Raw genomic sequence first — 20,833 nt, forward strand, 5'->3', positions numbered from 1 at the left:
ATCTTCAGAACACTCTTCTTGAGCCTCTACCTCTGTAACACCAAATTAGCATTCTTTTAACCTGCCGGAAAAGGGTGATCGATACCTTCCAATTACCTGTAGAGGAGTTTGACTTTCTGTTTTTTTTCCTTGCTGACTCGTGTTCGACATCACAAAAAATTAAACTTAGAAGAACTCGCATCTCACGGTCTTGCCACTGTTGCATCTTGCATGATACAAAGAAAAATGCTGTTCCCAGGATGTAAAAAAAGAAGAAATATACAGTGGTTATTTAATTGTTCACCCGAGTGTCATGTTTCTATCACTGTCGATCAAAGCCGATCAAAACCTGCCTCTTATGTAATTTGCTGTTTGTTTCCATTCCCATTGTAGACAAAAGCCAGATGTCGGTGGGTGTTAGTGGATTTTGACCTGTGGAAAAGGACTCTTGTTTTTTATAGTATTATGTTCTAAGTCTAAAAGAGACGGTGATTGAAAGAAATACGCAACCGTTTGTTTATTAGATTTCTTTTCTCCACTATACATCCCGACCCTGACCCCTCACCCTTAAATTGTGGATTGCAATCAGTAGTTGAACTACAAGTAGCAATTTGTAGTTCAGGTCCAGGTTCACATAAAACAGCTCACCATTAAATGTCTTCCCTCTGAGATTCACAACTGATGCAGCATTTGAAACCTGGACACTGACCCGCTGTGTGAACGTTCTGCCTCAAGGTGCTGAGGCTTCATGTAATGCTATCAGCTTGCAGGGGGCGGGGGGGGGGGGGGGGGGGCACACGTGCTGAAAACGTGGGCGCAAAGCTGTTAAGTGCATATGTCGTGTATGAATATCACGTCTCGTTAAATACCGTGATGGTCTTGATGCGACCGCTGCCCCTGGTGCAGGTCCAGCCGGATCGGTTGAACAGGAGGCTGCAGACCTCCCCCTCCATGCAGGGAGCCATCTCGCACCACTGGCGGCTCCGCACGATCCGCGCTGGGATGGTGAAAGAGCAGAGGGGGAGACAGGCACGTTAGAAAGACGGACCCCGGTAAAAACTTCAATTTCTCTCGAACAAATGGCAGAGCAGTCTTATCTTTATGCTCACCAGACAGGAAAGCATCTTGGTGTGGTGGTGTGTCTACAAGCCTGTCGTATTTTAATTAGGTTCTTGTTGAACTTCCATGTCTGAATTGCCTCTGGTAGTAACCTTTACAGACCAGCTGGCGGTCCATAAATTACTTTCCTGCTAAAGCTTGCTTTTACTGCAGCGGCAGAACTTCGCTTTTTTTCTTTCAACATGTTGTTTCAGTTCCTGCTCCTGCTCATGAGAATTACTTAATAACATCACATTGTTGGATTATTTGACTTAAAGCCACACTGGGAAACTTGCCCTCAATGGGCATTACAATAGCTTCCCAATGAGTCTTTGCGATCTTTTTGCTATCAAGGCCAGGCACATTATGAATTGTATCACATAAATGTTGGGCACCTCTTCCTGCAGCATGAGTAGATAAAGCTACAGTAAATGGCAGGAGTAGCAACACTGCAGGTTCATTGTTGGTTTGAAAGAATGGCTGAAAAAGCCCTTGTTCCCTCAACTGAGAATAATCTCTCTACAAAGACTGTGTACATAAACATGGAAAAACATTTGCCAAAAGAAATGTTGCATTGTAATTGTTGTTAATTTCTTGAGATGCTCATGTGTTCATATTTGCATTTTTATGCATTTTAAATGAATAAAAAACAATTTGTATTCTGCAACACAAAATAATGCAGTATGATTACAGCCTCCTGATGCCTTTTGGAAATACTTTAAATGATGGCATGTCAATGCTGTTTAATATTTACATGTCCCTGTTTTAAATTAAACAGTGACATTAGAGAGATGACAGAGAGACATGGAAAGAGAAATACACAAGGTCGTCTGGCTGGGTGCAAACTGGGGACCACTGCAGCTCTTCATCATCATCTTGACCTTCATTAATGGGTTTTTTAAGAGCCCAGTAGCATTCATGGTAAAACATAAAATACTAATTTGTGCCTCTAAATGAATAGTTTATGTTAATGTGTTAGCTATTTGTGAATATAAATAGAGATTTACATTAAATCTTACCCTCATAATTCTGTTAAAATAATTTTAGGTGGCACTCCCATTTATTTTTAGACTTCAGCCCCGACCAACGCTGTCTCTAGTGACGTCCCTTGATGCAATTCAGTTCACACAGCTCCCTCTTAAAGTGGCCTCAGCATTCATACGTGGTCCAGCCAAATACACATATACCGTCGTGATCTGTAGACTTTGACGTACAACACAGGTGGACAACACTTCAAGTTACAGGTTATTTTCACTACCCTAGTCACTAATACCCCTTTTCAACTAAATTAGCAGGTATAATATATTTACATTTTTTAAAGCATCTAACCCTGTTTTAAAAAGGCAATCAACATGTTTCACGTTGGGTAGGAAAGTTTGTCTTTCTGTTCTTTCCCCCGATGCATCATGTTTATCTGGAACAAATAGAAAATGTAAACGCTTAACCTCTCTGACTTTCCAAACTAGCGCGTTCACCTGGGTGTCTCATTTCCATTGGAGCCGGAGCCAGAGCCGATTAAAACCTGAGTCATTTGACCCGGAAGTGAATGCTGATTATACCCATTCCTGTTGCAGACAAAACTGTTGCTGTTTTTTTTGTTTTTTTTTTACCAGTGGAAAATGGGCTTTGGGGTGGAGCACTGTTAGCATCCGGCTAACATCTGTGTTTTGGTATTAATGTGGCTGAATTCATTCACCAATACTGTCAGCCTGGTGGATTACATTTAATTTTCATTACATTTTACACAGTTGTGATGCAACATTGGTCATTGTTTCAGCTACACTGTCCAGTTCAACTGAACACATACAACTCTCTAGAGTTGAAAATGTGTGATATATCACATCCTAATTCAAGACATATAGTGGGATAATAGTTAGTGTTCACATCATTCATTAAAATGCATGAATGTGTGCTATTTTTTTTACCTTGACAGCTGCCGAGCTCTGTAAATCTGAAACGTACATCCTCAGCAGTATTTCAATCCATGGATTTGAGCGGATTACAGACGAGAAAAAGCAATAAAACCCCAAAATCTTAAGTCGACGGAAAGTTATTTGTCAGCTAGAGAATGTCAGAGCAAAAGCCAGTGATGCACTCCCTCTGTCTGCATGACATTGAATCAGCATTCGCCTGTAGTCGACGCTGATAAACACTGATTGTTCTTTACACAGCGTGCTAAAGCAACACTGAAAGGTTATCAGCTCTCCGCGGACCTGGCCTGGGCCGCTGCTCTTGCCTAGCCACCATCCCCCTGGGCAGCATATTGTGGAACGAGGCAACACGCTCTGCAAATTGAAAGAGAGGAACCACAATTCGTTGAATGTCCATGGGAGAGCTGAGGGCAGGGCGGGGGGGGAGTGGGAGAGAGTGAGGGTAAAGAGGTGTGGAAAGCGAGGCCTTGTGACATTTCGCTGTGAGGTATTCCTGGTCCAGGCCTTGTTAACAGTCTGAAATTGGTCTTTGGAGCGTCAGACCCCGACTGCTGCTCTGCAATAAAGATCTGTCATCTTGTGGTATTTATCAAACCGGCTGAACGGCACCCTCATGTATGTAACCACACGCACGCCCAAGCACGCAATTATTGCTCTGTAGATATAGAGCCATCGTCTCTCAGCCAATAATGGATATTGTTGGCACTTTAGCGGAGAGCAGGGATTTTCAGTGTGTCCTCCCAGTGTAGTCAGGCAGCTGGAGGATTCAGCACTGGAACAAAACAATCCAGGAACCTGTCATCTCATTCAACCAAACAAGCTTAAGGAAATCATTAAAGCTTCGCAACTTGATTTGGAGACATAATGGTCATCGCGGCCTCGCCCGGAGCCAAGAGGAGAGGAAGATCTAAAGTGACCTTCGTCCTGACACAGCACCATGCCGCGGCGAATCTTCATTCTCACAGCCATCTGTCAGGCGCAACAAAAAGTAGATTTATCAGTCAGCTGCAGATGTAGGTTTGAGTACATTACATGGCAAGCAAAACTCAATTTCCAGGGTACGGGAATAAAAGCTGAGCCGGCGAAGTGGCTGGAGTGCTGACTGACCGTGGAGAGCTTCAGGCCGGCCAGACCAGAGTCGCAGAGGTTGGCTCAAATAAATGCATTTGTTAGCTGCAGCACAGAGTAGCCGGGCACTCGATACCTCGTCCTTGTTACTTTTTTCAATGCCATCAATGACAGTGTGATTTGATCTGTGACGACCACATGAACGTCCTGGTGCCATAACCCACGGTGCTGGCTCGGGCAGAGGTCGTTCATGTGACAGTGTTGTCATCACTACTTCTTCAACGGCAACATCATGGAACAAATTTGGCATCACTGCAGTTTTGCTTCAGCCTGTCTCCATTCATCAAAGCTATCCGTCCAACATGCTGGCACACACGACTGTAGACACAGTGAAATGCGTAAATGCTGCAGCCACCTACACACATCAAGAGGCTCGAAGCCAACTGAGCTGAAGCTGTGATGAAAATTAATAAATATCTGTCTGCTGCTAAATTTCATCCCTCAGTGCTGTGATTTTTACATACATACTAAACCTGGCTTGTTGGATCACTCAATGTCGGAGAATCTTTGTGGCTATGCTGGCATCATTATAACTATAGTGTAGTGTCCGTCTCTTTGGGCTGAAGTCTTAGCAAAGCTCCTGAGCTACTTCAGAATGATTCCTTGTCATTGGTGACTGGTGTTATTTTGTCATTCAATGCATGTCGGCTATTTCAGATGCACAATCTTCAGCTCCAAGTTCACAACTTTTCAAAATAAAAGCTATGTAGTTCTGCTCGATATAAAGCATTGCAGCAAGATACATTGAAAACAAATTGCCGTACAGGAAATGATGCTGTGAATGCTGTTTCCATGACAGATCATCACCTGTCGCGGGTCTCATTGTCTGTGTCTGTGCGTCAGTCTGATATTGTGAAATAAAATACCTAAATTGACAAAATGATCTGTCAGTGATTTTGATCTGAGGTTTAACCCAGCTGCCGACCGCTGACATAGAAGAAGACATGTTCAACTCAGTCAGTACTTCAGACACACGGCTCCGCCCCCACTGTCTGCTATAGAGTGCTGACTCATTTTATTAATATTGAACGTATCAAGCGTCCAGAAACGCACCAAATTTGACACTGCATTTCCTTGGGCCTTTAATAATTCACAAGTGTGAAGCTGATGAACGGCTCACATACGTACAGACGCTTGTTGAATTAGTAAGTAGATGTAGTTTGTGTTGTATTTAAACATGAGCTCAGGGCTGTTGTGTAACTCTTGTCCCTCCTTGTTTGTAATGATGGAAACAGCAGCAGAGGTGAAACAGCTGGCTGCGGTGGCTGGGAGAGAGAGAGTCTCTGTCTGTCGGGCCGACACCTGGGTGGCCCGGCCTGTTGCAGTCACTGTCGGAGTCCCACCCAGGGAAAGTGGATGTTGGCCGAAGCTTGTCAGCTGCAAGGGTCCCTGCTGGGGTACGGCTCTGGACCTCCAACTAGATCACACGTATACGACCATCTGTCCCCCCCATGCACAGTGCCAAGCCCTGCCCTGCCCTGCACTACACAGCACAGCCAGATGGGACTCGGACTGGGGCAGAAGGCACAACAGTGACTTACTTAAACCAGACCCACTGTTAGTCTGATGAAATTCTGCCTCTGCACAAGTAAAAATATAGCATCAAATTTTTCCCAAAACCACAGGCAGGTCATTTGAAATGTATTTAGATGAGGTGCAACAGACAAAAAGACAGGACTTCAGAGGAAGTGTCTGAAACACAAAGAGGAAACGACACCAGAAGACGGATCGCTGCGTTTAAAACATGATACAACCTGCAGCATGAATCACCACAACCGTTAACTGTGGCTCTTCTGGTAATTGAATAATGGTACTTATACTGGTGCTTCCTTTGAGGCAGTTGCTGGAACCCATAAAGAGAAGGTCCATTGCATTTAAAAAAGGATTTATTGTAAAGCATGAATTACAACAATTAATTGTGCGTTTACAATGTCACTAATACTGATGCGTCTGAGTATCCAGCTGGATGAGCTGAGCACCAGAAACAACAGGTTTTTAAATGTTTCTTTCTGATGTTAATTAAGCTTCAATCATGGATCAATTTGTAGCGGCCACATTTTCAGTCTTCTGTCCTCCATCCTGCTACCAGAGGCCTGATGGTCTCTCATTTCTAATTATGACTACAGAAAAATCCAAACGAACGCATTTTAAACACAGCCAGCCGACACACTTCATCATAAACTGTGTGTTTTGTTGAGCAAGCTGTTGCTTGGAATTACTGAGATTGTTGGGCTCACTTTCAAAAGGGCTTTGTGGGAAAACTGTCTGGTAACACTTGGGCTGAGTACATAAGCAATTCAATCAGTTATTGGGAATTTATCTGTTTATTTCAACCATTTGGCTGCACTGTGACAGTATTATTAAACTGACTAACTCCAATGTTATAATCTTAGTTATTAGATACCTGATCAATTCAATCAGGGTAATTTATCTGATTCCTGTATTACAAATGTTGCTTTGAGGGAAACATCAGCAATGATCGACCTAAATGAAACGATTGGGAGAAAAAATGTATGTAAATTAACAGAATATCTCTGGAGTACATAACCCTGTTGTTGCACATGAGAGCAACAGCATCAACAGAAAATCTAAACAAGAGCAGATCAGAAATATGGAGGCTTCTTACGGCATTTTGTTAAAATATAAACTAAAGATCCCATTTCCTATATAAGCATATAGATAAAAAGTATCTATCTTCTCAAGTATATGCCTGTATTGTAAATTTTAGGAAACTATTCCTTTGTGAAGCCTCTTTTCCGCTATCCGTTTTTTTGCTAATTTAGAGTCAATAATCATTTTGCAGGGCGTGAAAGCAGAAGATTGCAGCTTGCAAATAAACAGTCTCCCTGTAGCCTGCAGACTCTTATCACAGCGGCCATCGAGCTCTGTACGATTACAGTGGGATGTAGTGGCATGGCAACAATGGGCCGAGCAGCAAGGGAAAGCGAGAGAGTCCGGGAGCAGATTACAGTGAGAGCAGGGAGACAAGCAAGGAAAAGCACATAATCCACCTGTGTACAGTGGGCACACCGAACCTGCACAACAGTGACACACAGCAGCACAAAAAGAGGGGAAACACTTGAAATACGTCCTTAAAGAGACTAATAATAGAAAGTATTCTGCAGAGAAAATAAATATATAACATGCACATGGTGTTCAGTGGATTAAAACAAATAAGGACCAACCAAGTGAATGTGTCCAACGGTGCACCTGCCGTCTGGACCAAGCAGCCGATAAATTAGTAGGTATCTCACTTCTAACAAACTTTATTCACTGCTTGGCAGTTTGTGTGCCATTATGGTGTGAATTCAAGCAAAATGGTAAGAGAGAAGAAAATATCTGTCCAATTGTCTCCTTTAAGCCACCAGCTGCCGACTGTTGTAAACTTTAAAATGTCCCAGGGGCTGAATCAGATGTAAGCCTGGGTTTTTATTTTTTATTCATTGCAGGAAACAGCAAAGTGGCTGAAATCCATGAGCTTTTGATGGTGATTTGAATCGCTCAGATGGGACTCTTGAATCTTAACTCGCCGTGTTAAGCTGCATGGACACAGTCTGATGGTTCAACTGCAAACATGATCATACATCAAAGTGTGCTACATGAAAAGTGTGTGTAGCAACGATGTGTTCACAGGAAAGAAATTAGAATAGAATAGAGTAGAATAGAATAGAATGCCTTTATGGTCATTTCGCACTGTACTACAACATTTGCTGTACATCTCAAAACATTATGATATATATAAAAGAGTTGAATCAAAATAAAGGTGATAAGATAATTAATACATAAAATGTAGACAAGTAATAACATTATGAACAAATATAAAAATAGACAAGTAATACGACTATGAATATATCAAATCAATTATAAATAGCATGATTATTAATACATAAAATATAGACAAGTACTAAGATTTCATGTACATGTTAAAAAGCTAGTTAAAATAAGTGCATGGTGATAAGGTATTGCACAATAAAACAGTTAAAAACAGTATTGCATGTTAAAATTGTCAGATGAAGATGGTTTTCAAGTATTTGCAGATCTGTGAAGAGTAGACAGTCGAGCATTGATGATCCTGTGTTTATTGCTACTGGAGTAAACTCAAATAATGGAAAATCTTATTTTACATAAACTGATAATCCTTTGACTATTTTTTTTTAGTGGACGTGCACCAAACTCAACTGTCAAACCTGCAGTGTCGGAGAGACGTGTTTATTAAAGATTCGACTTTGATTTGTTAGTGCGTCATCACCAGCAGCAACATGCCAGTCACTTAAACTGACAGTGGAAATGCTTGAACACTGTGTTAAGATGTGTCATTTCTGTGGGTGTCATTAAAAATGCAGCCACTTGTACCTGAGATATTGTGTGTGACAAAGGAATAAACACACGTCAACAGGCAGATCTGTCGCTGCCCACACATTTAATTAAAAATTCAGAGAAGTCAGACACAGCTGCCGGCCAAGCGTAAAATAAATGCTTTGTCCCAAAATCACATAATCAATACTGAAAAGTACAGACTACATGATAATCCTTAGCATTTACTTTTTGTACTGACAGGAAATGATATAAGACATGTGCCCCATGACGTCAATAGAACCTTGTAACACAATTGTAAATGTGCAATTTTGTAAATGTTTAATTGTCTAAAGAAGGTCCTGTGCATGTTGCGGTGGTGCACTGGTTACCAGTGTCACCTCACAGAAAGAAGTTTCCATTTTGAAACCCAATTCGTCTGTGGTCTGTGTGGAGTTTGCCTGTTCTCCCTGTGTCTGTGTGAGTTTTTTCCGGGTGCTCAAGCTTTCTCCCACAGTCCAAAGACATGCAGATTGAGGTTAGGTTAATTTGCGACTCTAATTCGGTATGAAAGCTGTGTGCACTGGCGACATGTACAGGGTGTAACCTGCCTCATGTCAGCTGGGATTGGCTCCAGCGCATCAGCGACCCGCAAAGGATAATGGGTATCGATAATGGATGGACAGATTGAAGAGCCTGTGCCAGAAAAGCTACCTCCCTGTGAGGTCAAATAAAAAGTTTGTGGGAACATAAACTAGTGTGCAGACAATTCTTGTCTTCTGGTTTTCGTCACCAATGTCCAGCACTGAGTGATTATCAAGCTTTGATGTGCGTGCTTTTTTGCCCGTTTCTGACTATTTAGTTGTGCCTATAATACAGTGTCATATCACTACATACTTATAAACATCTAGAATTATATTGAAGGCTGTTGCTTGGAACTGAATCTCATGTAAAGTCTTTACAGGAAAATTAACTCACTCCATAAATCTGCTCTGACCGCTGTCCATGGTGCTGAATTTTGAGTTTTTTGTCATCTTTGTGCCCATGCAGTGAATTCCTGCTGCTGAAGACTGTAAGCAAGTAAGTTTCCGTAGTGTCATCATTCTCTTCACCAGTTAGGCTGGTCCCCGAGTACTGGAGACACCTCAGAAGGTCTTCGGTCTACTGCATTTTTAACACAATTTTTTTTATTTTTAGTTTAATTTATAAGGATGATTTAGTGTATCTGTTCACTGTGGCAGAGGCACATAGTTTGTTTTCTTCTGCAGCAGAGTTGAGTTTTGTCGTCACTTGCTCTCTGTGCTCCTAGTTCCTGTTTAGTATTTAGTGCTGTTACCAGCCTTTATCACGCTGTTGCAAACAAAGATGCACTGTGCAGATGAGATTGTAAAAATGTGTTTTCTCTGCTGTTGTTTTAATTTATGAACAGAGAGAAAGGAGTGTTCAACATTACAGACTGACAATCACTCACGCCCCCACCTGCCTCACAGCTCTGACAGATCGTTGTTACAGCACCAGTTTTTTTCCTTTAGCATTTCATTAGACAGTGACAGTGTAAGTACATGGTTGGAAGCATGTGGAGAAAGACTGAGCCACAGCTTTCAAAAACAACCCCCCGCTGGAAGTGAATCAAGGACACAGCAGTTGGATCGTAACATGTATGGTTCAATGCTCTCAATCTCTTGACAATGAAAATATTAATGCAAACAAGAGTTATGTATGCAACTAGGGTTCTATAAATCCTGATGAAGAGGAATGTTAGGTAATTTCTAGATGTATCACATTGACCTTTAGCCAAAACATTTGATGACACTAGAAATTGCTGTCTGTGGTAGTCACATAACAATGAACAGCTCTATGTTGTATGTGTCTTCATGGAGAGCATTCCTCACATCTGAGTAAATGCACATTACTCCTTTATTTTGTGGTGTACAAGGCGCAATAAACAATTTTGCCTGGTTATTGTACTTTTCGTTTAAACACTTAAACTGTTAATGCTTCATAGTAGTTGGGTTACCATTTATTCATTATATGATATAGTAATTTTTTGGGGACTTCATATTTGTGTATTTAAGTTAAATATACTTTAAACTGTTGACAATTAAAATGTTAAATCTCAACTTGAAATTTTCATCATGAATAAAAAGAAAAGCTCTTAATAATTAATCAATTTTAAGAAAAACATCAGTTCTGGCACATTTACCATTTTAAAAGTATAAATGCAGAACAGTTATCTACAAATATCCCAAACATGACCCAAACCTATAGTTTACATTAATGTTTCCAAACTCAACATGGCTGAAAGGAGAGGAATGATCAGATTTCCACAAACAATAACAGGATGGAGCTCTTAGCCCTCTTCTTACTCACTCACTGATGGTTTCACATTCACTGAGGTTCACTGTTCTATCACACCACATCTCAAAAAGGCAGTGAACTACTCCTGCTGCTGCTGCTGAGAGACTTAAATTAGACCGACCCAGAGGACAGCGAGACCTTGTTGTGTTAATGACAACACGCTGAAATAAAATGTAGCGATTGTGAGGGACACAAATAAACATACTTATGAGTCGGTAAATTGGTTTATGTGCTTAGAGGGGCAAAGGGGCATTTATGGGAATTCACATGAAAGGCAAACATAACTGGATGTACTCTGAACCGAAGGTCAGAGAGGATATCTGTGCGGTGGCAGCATTAGACCAATTGCATTCTCATGCAATATGCAGAAATCCCACTTAAAAGCCAGGCGATGATGAATACCACCGCAGCTGTCAGCGGAGAGCCTGTAAATCAGCAACAGGTTTCACCATTAATGCGCTGGGTATTAATGGAGTGAAGGGTGTGGTGCGGCGGGAAGCCAGTAATAATCAATTTCCTGCTGCTGTAATCATAGTCCTCTGTAAGTTAATTAGCATGTGTTGAGAGGCTTCTGCAGAGAGGGAGAGCTGGATAAGAGCAGCGTGGGAAGTGTGACACAGGCGCTGGGACTGCAGTCTTGTGTCAGGCCGATTAGATTAAGACCAACATGAGTCATTGCATGATGGAACTAATGGTGCATCTGATGCATGGGATTGTGATATTTGTGAGATCCAATCAGCCTTTCAGATGGACCTTGTCCACCCCCCGGTCTTTTCATCCATCTTATAATCCTCCTCCAGACACGGTCCAGTAACGCACAGAGAGAAACTCCAAAGTATAAAGCCGTATAAAGTGGATAAACACTGCATTCACCACAAGTGGCCTTAAGTGATTTGAAGAGAGTTCAACTTGATACACACTGAGGAAAAGGAAGGATGCACATAGTGATTGGCCGATCTCACAGAGGCTGACAAGAGAAGGCCAGAGGCAGACGATCAGTCACGTAGTTGAGAGTTAAACAGTTTACAAGGCACCAAAAAGGCTGACACGCAAGGTGATTATTGATTGGTTGGTTGAACAACCACCTTACAATGGCAGTTGCTTTTAATGGAGAGAGGAAGAGGCCAATACATTCTGTTCCATTGTATTTTAGGGGGCTGGGGGTTTGCTCAGGTGCACTGTTGCTGCTATAGAATAGAAGAATTTCACATTATGTTTTTTTTCTGACCTGTGTTGACAAATTGGTATTTTATTTGTGACAAAAAATAGTCGTTAACTGGCATTTAAACATAACTTTGTCTGAAAAGTCCCAGCCACACCGAGCCACTCAGGGAAAGTCAGAAGGCAGCGGCAGGTCGATGAGGATAAATCAAACCGGCCTGATTGAAAAGACAGAGAGTGAGTGTTAGCATCAGATGAGAGCGAGAGAAAGAGAGAGAGGCTGCTCTCAGGTGAGGCAGAGCAAAGCTCGGTGTGCCCCAAACAGATCCAACAACCTGCACTGTTTCACTCAATACAACAAACTCCATAATCTGGGTCCAGTTTTCTAAAAGGTTCTGTTTCATTGTGTTTCCTCACCATGCAATTTAAAAAGGCTTGATCTGCGCTGCAGTGGTTCCCTCCAATAAGTTTATATAAATAAAAAAATTTAAGTAAGTGAATATGAAGGAGGGCCCTTTGGAGAGTGATCTCTTCTGCTGTTACTTTCCTCTTTCACTATGTTCTGTATGTATCTTACTTGTTGTAGATCATCAAACCACCTCCACACTGCTGATATTTGACTGATTCTTGCACAGTGGAGTCAGCAGCCAAACCACTTTCTGCCATATTTGTTGCTACTGAACATTTTAATGATGTAAATGTGTGAAATTCGGTCCAGATTGCAGGGAGACGTATCTGCAGCAATTAAATATAATATTCAAAATTATGTTTTCAGTGTATAATCACTTGAAACTACGAATATGAAGCCTTTTTTCGACATGAGCAGGTCGACTTCCCAAGGGTCTGTCATGAGGATTCTTCAGTAGTCCAGAATGGACAATCCAAACACTGGCTCTAGAGGGAGGCACCTGAAGGCCACCGTATGTTTCCTGCATGCCTGGAAGGAGAGAGGCGGCGGAGAGATGCCTGTAAATCCAACCCACTGAATCTTTAATGCCAATGTATGACATAGTTGTACTAATTCCCCACCCGTCATGCTACACCAGATAAGAACTTGTGATATTTTATCATTTTACAGCCTAACAATAACAACTACATGTAGGTGTTCCAGATGTAGCACCCTGGTAGAGTGCCTGCTGGGACACAATGGATCAGGGACAGTGTTTTAAAAGTGCTGTTAGGATTTTTAATGATGTTCCTGTTATGTCAAAATTTCGAGCAGGAGAAAGGGCCCTTGGAATCTGTTGAAGCGTAGTTAATGGTTTCACGTTCCATTACTTACCATTATCACTGTGTATTTAATGTATTTTTAGTCACTGCTGTAGAATACTGTATTGTTCATTAGTTTTTATCTCAGGACTGCTCTGTAGTGTGTAGCTTGAATGTCCGTTTAGATACGTTCACCTGTAATAAGATCTGTTCAAAAATTACTGAGCTTGAATATGACTGTGATTTTTTTATGAGAAGCTTTTATATAACACTGCAATTATCTTATTGACGGTTTTGGCTGTAATTTGTTACAAACGCGACTTTGCTAGCTTGATTGTTTGATTGTTATCTTTCACACACTCCACTGCTCTGACTAGTTTATCAACCTGAAAGTAACATGGTTGAAATAACTTGTCTGGCTCTGTCCAAAGGAAACAAAATCTGCCTAATAGCTAATGCTAACAGCTAATGTACAGGGCTACTTGATGGCTTGGACCAGTTCATTCCTTGAGTAGTGCTGTTACTGGTTTCAGTCTTTATGCTGAGGAAATCCAACCAGCTGCTCCCATTACTACACACATACTCATCTTACTAAAACAATAAAAACCAACAGATGCTTTAACTAACACAAGTATTAATAATATAACTTTATGATCAACTACAGTGAAGTAAAGCCATGAGACAAGTTTTCATCCAGGGTCCATATGGTTCATATTAAAGGTGAATCTTGTTTCAAACATTATGAATGTTCAGAGAGTGCTTGTAGTTTAAACACAACACAGCTATGATATAAAGTGGTCTAGCACAGACACTCATTAAAGGCCTCTGATCCAGAAGGTTGTTTATGATCTATGGTCACTGCAGCGGAGACAGATGTGGCTGTGATGGGTTCAGCAATGTTTATAATTTCAACAAATAAATGTCCAGTTTTATAGTAAAACTACAGTTCATGAATAATGGCCAGAAAAATGTTTTTTCACAGTCACAGTGAAATTGACCTTCAACCTTTAGGATATAAAACATCACCATTTCATTATTGTATTCACTTAGAAATATTGATTTACAACCAACCAGACCATTAATTATATAGTCTGTGCCGGCCCACCATTTTTTTTTTGTACTTCACATGATACCATAAAAGACCTCTAACTGAGTGTGTGCTAATGTAAGTGCTTGCTCGCATGACTGTGAGCTACTTGTGCTATGTTCCATAACGTCGATACAGCCCATTGCAGACAGTCAGACCTCATAGTTTCAGCTGCAGTTGTGGCTTCAGTTCTTTCTCTCAAGCAAGAACTTGTCTTTAGTCTGTGTACCTGCCACACGTGACCTTCATGCAGCATGCATGAGCACTCCCATTATCACCATAGATTTAATTCTGTGGGAAACACTGCACCAACTGAGGTTTCATTCTTTAGGTGTGGCCAAACATGTTTTTAAAATCAGAGCCATTGTCCATAAAATCTAATCAGTTCTTGTGCCAGATGTATTGAATTTCCCTTGTCACAGTCTTGAGATAATGTTTTCATAATCACAAAATCTGATCATTTGTGTGTCCCAGTCAACATCTGTGCAAATTTAGAAGGAATTCAAAGAAAAAAAGAGCTCAAACTCTGATTTAACAATTTGAAAGACTGAGGAACAAAAGAGTTCTTCAGTCTGTCCAGTCGAGCCTGTGGGACTCAGGCTTTAGGTGGATACTGCTTGAAACCTTGAATCAAGCTGTTGACCCAAAATCTTTGAGCAGATATATGCAACAGTCTAGTGAGCCGGGCTTTATGTTGCACAGAAAGACAACTGAACCATGAACTGATTCCAGAAATCTCTGGATAATAGGCTGGACAAATAATAAGATAATGTGTTTCTTTGCTCTGAATGACCTAGAGAGCGCTGTATGTACGTAATGTAGTGCACTCCATGTTAAAGCATCGTTCACATAGACCCCCAAATATTTGAAGCAAAAAAGGTAACTGGTGGAGGGATCACTGGAAGACCAAACATTTTTCCTTTTGTCTTCTTTGAGTTCTTTTCACACCACTCCACTAATCTATCTGCACAACACTGATGAATTATTGGGTCATCTTCAGGTCCCAACAAAGACGAGAGTACAGTATCATCTGAAAACTTCAAAATGAATGTCTTCAGAATGTCAGCTTTACGGTCATCTGTGTATAGAGTGAAGAGTAGCAGTAAAGTCACACAGCCCTGTGGTGCCCCTGAGTTGTGACGACAATCTAAATGCTGTCTTCAAAGAGGCATAATTTAACAGTTGATAATCTGATGAACATCGTTTACTTCAACATGTATGTCTCCACAGAATGTTGTGAACTTGCTTCACATTCATACATTTTCTCCTTGCAGTGAAGAGGCAAAAGCATTCACTTTTCCGAGAGGTATTGTTTCACTTACTTCCTAAACCATCGGCCAGTGGCTTGAACTCATTCTAAATTAAGTCTGTAAAATCTGCCCTCAACAGGACACCTGCCCTCCTTTGGGCTACAGAGGCCATTGAACTTACCGTCTACACAGGCCGGCCTCGCCCTTGTGGTCCCGGCAATCTGGCCTCTCCGGCAGGCGCAGCGGGCCGTCTGCCTGGCAATGGTCCGTCTGGGAACGCTGCTGTCTCTGTTGAGCATCACTATCTCACAGGTTCCCACCGCCAACTGGCCTGCAACACACAGCAGCGAGGAACAAAGCACATCACATCAGCTTAATGAGACTGTAATAAACATATTACACAAATGAGCAACTGGTGTTTGAAGGTGCGAACAACAGGCAGCCTGGACACAGAGCAGTTTATGACTCTCATTTAGAGTCTCAAATAGAAAAATGAAAAACTGATGCCTGGGCAGCAGGGCTAGATTGCCTCTTCAGTTTTAATACAGCATGGCTGGCTGCTCCTGGGATAAAAGTAGCTCACAAGTGATCATGTGGAAAACAAAACTTCTTCCAAGCATCTGTTAAAGGGACATTTTATATTTGGTTAGTCATAATTGCAAATTAACAAGCATGCAAGTTTCATGCTTCAATATATTGGATGTACTTAACCAATATACTGTCCATTTTACTGCTCTTAGATTGTAGGGATAAAATTAAAACAGTTTCATCATTCTGAAAACTAAATCAACCTCTGATTTTACATCTCCCTGATCAGGACCACTTATACCTAGCAAATAAGACTATAGCCTGTAATAGGCCGGGGCAGATGGCTGACGTCGTTGCAGCACAGTATACACAGTATCGTTGGAAGGTTAGATCAACAAAACAAGACCACAGTTTGTTTCTCGTGTTCTATCGACCTTTAGTGTTGGTTTTTGGTCGCCAAATTACCATAAGCAAGTAGTTTTTGTGTCTAAATCTAAAAGTGTTACTGTCGTAAGGCTACATCAAATAATGTCGTCCCCCAGAAAGCCCCACCAAGTGTTGATTGGAAGCTGAGCATGGATGATTCTACAGATCTCAGTTTCGTTTTCCTACAATCTTGTGGTTTTCATTTAAAGTTAGGGTTGGTAATCCTGGAAAAGGTAACAGGAGCAGGCTTCACTATGAAAAGATGCAATCGTTAGATCCCACCCACTTCCATCAGCCCTCTGTTCAAAGCTACGCCCCCAAAAGACATGAACGTGCACTGACGACCACCCGAAGCCGACTTCTCCGTGACTAGGTGACAAACTTCTGGCTATCGTCTCAGCTTCAGCAATGAATTACTCGCCGTCTGTAGGCTCCAGTCATGGGCTGTGAGAGTGCACGTCGGCAGGCAGGTTGCTTAATGACAGACAGGTACATCAGCCAATCATTTCATTTTGTTTTATCATTACATTTTGATGTTATATAATATACCATTTTTAGGTCTAAACATTATATTCCGTTGATCATTTTGACACAGGTTGTTAAATCGAAGCCACATCGTTTTATCCGGAGGTGGTGTTTGAGATCGGAATGTCCTTTTTTTTAAATTATACATTAGTTCCAGGGGCAACAAACCCCTATTTTAAAATAATGAAACTTTGGTGTTTCGATGTTTTATTTGTCTCATGAATTATTTATATAACTACTGGCTAAAACGCTGCGTGACTTGGTTGACATGGCAGTGGCTGGCAGGCACCGTGTTCCTACTAAAGACTAATTTTCAAGCCGCGTGAATCTCTACTGAGACGGCAAATGGACAGAATGTCTTAAAGTGATGATTACCTCGCTCCCAAATCTCTGCAGTGTGTGTGTGTGTGTGTGTTTATGTGTGCGTGCGCATGCTATTTTTATACTTTTATCCATGCACAGAGAATTACCTCAGAGCTCTCCAGGCATTACAAATTGATGGATAAGTCCCTGGACTGGAACCTGTGGTTAACCATGTTTCAGGTTTTAGAGTTTTTCAGTATATGATCTATAAATTAATTACAGAATCTGCAGAAATCTACAACAGGCCAGGCTGTTTCTACAGCAAATGGAATACTTGAAAGAGAAAAAAAATGTAAAAAACCCATCTAAGATTAAATGTTCTTCATCATCTTGACTTTTTCATGTTAGGGGAGTTGACACATTTTTTTTCCTTCAACTTTCTACTTTGTAAATTGCCCACTGAAAAGATTCCCATTTGAGTCATGGTCATTTGAAAGCAGCTTCGTAGTCGAACGTGCTCCATGTCCAGGTGAAGAGACTTCGGAGGGAGAGGTTTTGAGGCCAGAACTCCAGATGTAGCTAAAACATGGCTCTGATTTACATTTGTGAATAAAACTTGTCAACAGCTGCGAGCAAACAAAGGAAGAGCTGTAACTACCATGTTTTCCGTGTTTGGCTTTTATGAAATGTAAACTCTGTATGACCTTCTGCAGCTGACAATTCGACTGAGCTCTTTGAGTTGAGGTAGCAGTTTTTGTTTCGGGGAAAAATCTGGAAACCCGAGGGGACATTTAATTGTCTTTTATTCAGGACTTCCTGGTGTGTTACTCATTGAGTGGTAAAAGTCTTTTGTTAGATAAACAGGTTTTAGTTACAGTGAACTGCTTGAGGTGGTCCCTGCTTTGATACGCACTTGTGGAAAAAGGTTTTAATGTATGTAGATGATTAATTTGTCACTTAAATCTAAGGAACATTTGTTGCAGTGTAAAATGAGCAAACAGAATCAATAACCAGCAACACCGTAAGACTCCCACAGGGTTGTCCATGAGGGATTTCAACCAGATTTCCATAACTTCCACAACTCAAGCATTCCTGCATCACCTTCCTTTGGTTCAAAATGCTGCTGCTGTACGATCTTTCCTGGTTCAAGAAAACGTGACCATGTAACTCTAGTCATTCTAGTCTCGCTGCATTGGCTTCTTGTTTGTTTCTGCATGACTTTCACACCCTACCTCCTCTTAGATCAGCTGACAATGGTTGTATACTTCCTGAAGCCTGATTGTTAACTCAAAGCAGAATTTTAATTGATTACATATAATATTATTTAATAAAAAAAAATCTTTCATTCAATTTTATATAGTTGTTTAATGTTTGGTTATCCTACTGTGAATCCTACTTGTAACTCCATAAAGAAAGTTATATAGAAATAAATCTTTTTGCTGTTGTTCATATGTGAATACATTATGGGCCTGATCTACTATGATCCCAAATAAAAAGTGCTGAAATGCCTGTGCATTATAACAGCTTGCCCGTTTAGTTGGTGGGCGTTTTGCAGCCATCTGTGCTAACGCTGCGCAGATAAGCACCTACCTTTCAAACGTACTAAATATAGACGCAGTCACAGCCTCCGCAACATTTTCAGGCTAGAAGCGCACAATAATGTATTTTCATTAAGGCAAACATACTAAATGGACTACTCGTGTTATTCTGCAGGCAATCCTCAGTGTGCACCGTTAGTAGATCAGCTTGCATGTTTGTTTGAAGGTGAAATCAAGTTTGCACATGTTTTTACACACGCAAACCTTTAGCAGATCAGGCCCTGGTTAGATTTAGATTTAATTAAAATATCCCAACATATCAGCTTTAGGTGGAGGAGTAAAGGTCAAACAGAAAAAAAAAACACGTTGTGGGGTCTCCTCTCAACTATGTAGTGATCTGGAAAAAGTAACAGAGTTTCTTGCTTCTTCTTCTCTTTATTGAATGGAGAGCTGCCAGTGAAAGCCATTCAGGCTGACAGTGACATAAAATCAGCACAGGGAGGTAGATTAGAGGAGAATCGGTGCTGCAGCTCCTTTAAGGTCAATCCCTGGCATTCACCAACCATCACTCCTTTATACTGCTGCTCCCAGTCGCCCTCACAACACCCTCGAAGGTTCATTAAGTGAGACGCTAACTGCTTTACAGCATGAAATGATGGTAATAATGGCAAAGGTTGAAAGGACTGTTGATCAACACAAATTAGTCTTAAAATTACCTCAGCGGTTTGTTCGGACTTTTGAGCTTCACTACACGAAGTTTCAGGACGAGACATGTTGTGATATGTTAGTGCTGATCATACCGACCCCATAACCTTTATTTATTTTAATCATCATAAGGTCACAGTGTTTCCTATCCAAGGCCAGATGAACCTGCCTTGTGGTAAAACAATTATTTAGGCTCCAGTAGCTGCAAATTCTTCCAACTCTAGAGAATGTAACTTAACCTTTAAGTAATATACATTATTAACTTTCAATTAGTTTATGGTAATTTTATTAAATAAAAAATTATTTAAGAATAATCACCAATTAGGCACACTCAAAACTACGGGGAGGTTTAAAAGGTACACACAGGCCTGTATTTATCAAAGTGCTAAAATGTTACATTTTGCCTTCAGTGAAATATAATTAAGTTTGTGAAAAGAATAAAAGCAAACATCAAAGTTTTTTGCACTTAAACATACCTTTAGAGATCAATTTTAGACATCTACCAGCACTTCTCAGGCTTAGTAATTAACACGTTTCCTGTCAAGAAACCAAAGTGTATAAAATGCAACTGACCATTTTACAGGGAGTTGTGTGGCAGACAATTTCCTGGCGGCTCTGAGTAGTTGCCAGGCAACCAGCAGAGACTCGAAAGAAGTTACTAATCTTGTCATTAAACTCAGAAAGTGAGTAAACAAGCGTCTCCTGACGTGATGAACCGTTCCTTTTAGGTCCTGACATTTCAATTCAGTTCATAGTGGACTAATCTCTGTTTAGTGACTTAAACCTTGTTTGCGTGTGGATGAGAGGCCCAAACACACTGGATAACGTTACTTTTGCAAAAATTACAAAATAATCCACTGGCACGATTGTTAAGTAAAAACATTTATTTTGTTGTTACAAATATCAAACATAATGGTGCAATTCATACATCTGTTAAACATATGGTTGAATTTGGATCATGTGGGACACCTAAACTTCAGTCCGTCTACTTCCTGTTCCAACAAAATCTAGTCAACAGGTCATTTACTATAGGTTAGCAGGGTTATCATGTGACTGAAATCAAATTACTTCGTGAGGTTAGTGCTACAGAAAGGGGCGGGGCAAATGTCAATCAGAAGCTCCCCCTTGGAATTGCTTGATAGGGTCAGTGGCAAAAGATTGTGACATGATTAATGTTTAGGATATAAATCTGTCTTAAATAAGACAACGCTCCTACTTGTTATCAAATGCTGTTGTTTGTGATTCATTCAAGTCCCAGATTATCAAATTCGGGCAGAATTTTCATTTTTGGCACAAAGAACACTAAAAGCTGTG

At 40.8% G+C, this 20,833-nt stretch overlaps 1 protein-coding gene across 1 annotated transcript in view; it reads right to left on the reverse strand.

Annotated features, from left to right (window-relative positions):
• Positions 1–830: 830 nt before the first annotated feature.
• Positions 831–20,833, reverse strand: part of tafa5l (TAFA chemokine like family member 5, like) — a 29,189-nt gene continuing 9,186 nt past the window's right edge. The window contains exons 2-3 of the mRNA XM_053424687.1: positions 15,676–15,825; positions 831–976 (exon numbers count right to left, since the gene is read on the reverse strand). Coding sequence (XP_053280662.1) covers positions 831–976; positions 15,676–15,825 — 296 coding nt within the window. The remainder of the gene's footprint in view (positions 977–15,675; positions 15,826–20,833) is intronic.

Source organism: Pleuronectes platessa, chromosome 6, assembly GCF_947347685.1.
Source record: "Pleuronectes platessa chromosome 6, fPlePla1.1, whole genome shotgun sequence".
Classification (NCBI taxonomy): Eukaryota; Metazoa; Chordata; class Actinopteri; order Pleuronectiformes; family Pleuronectidae; genus Pleuronectes; species Pleuronectes platessa.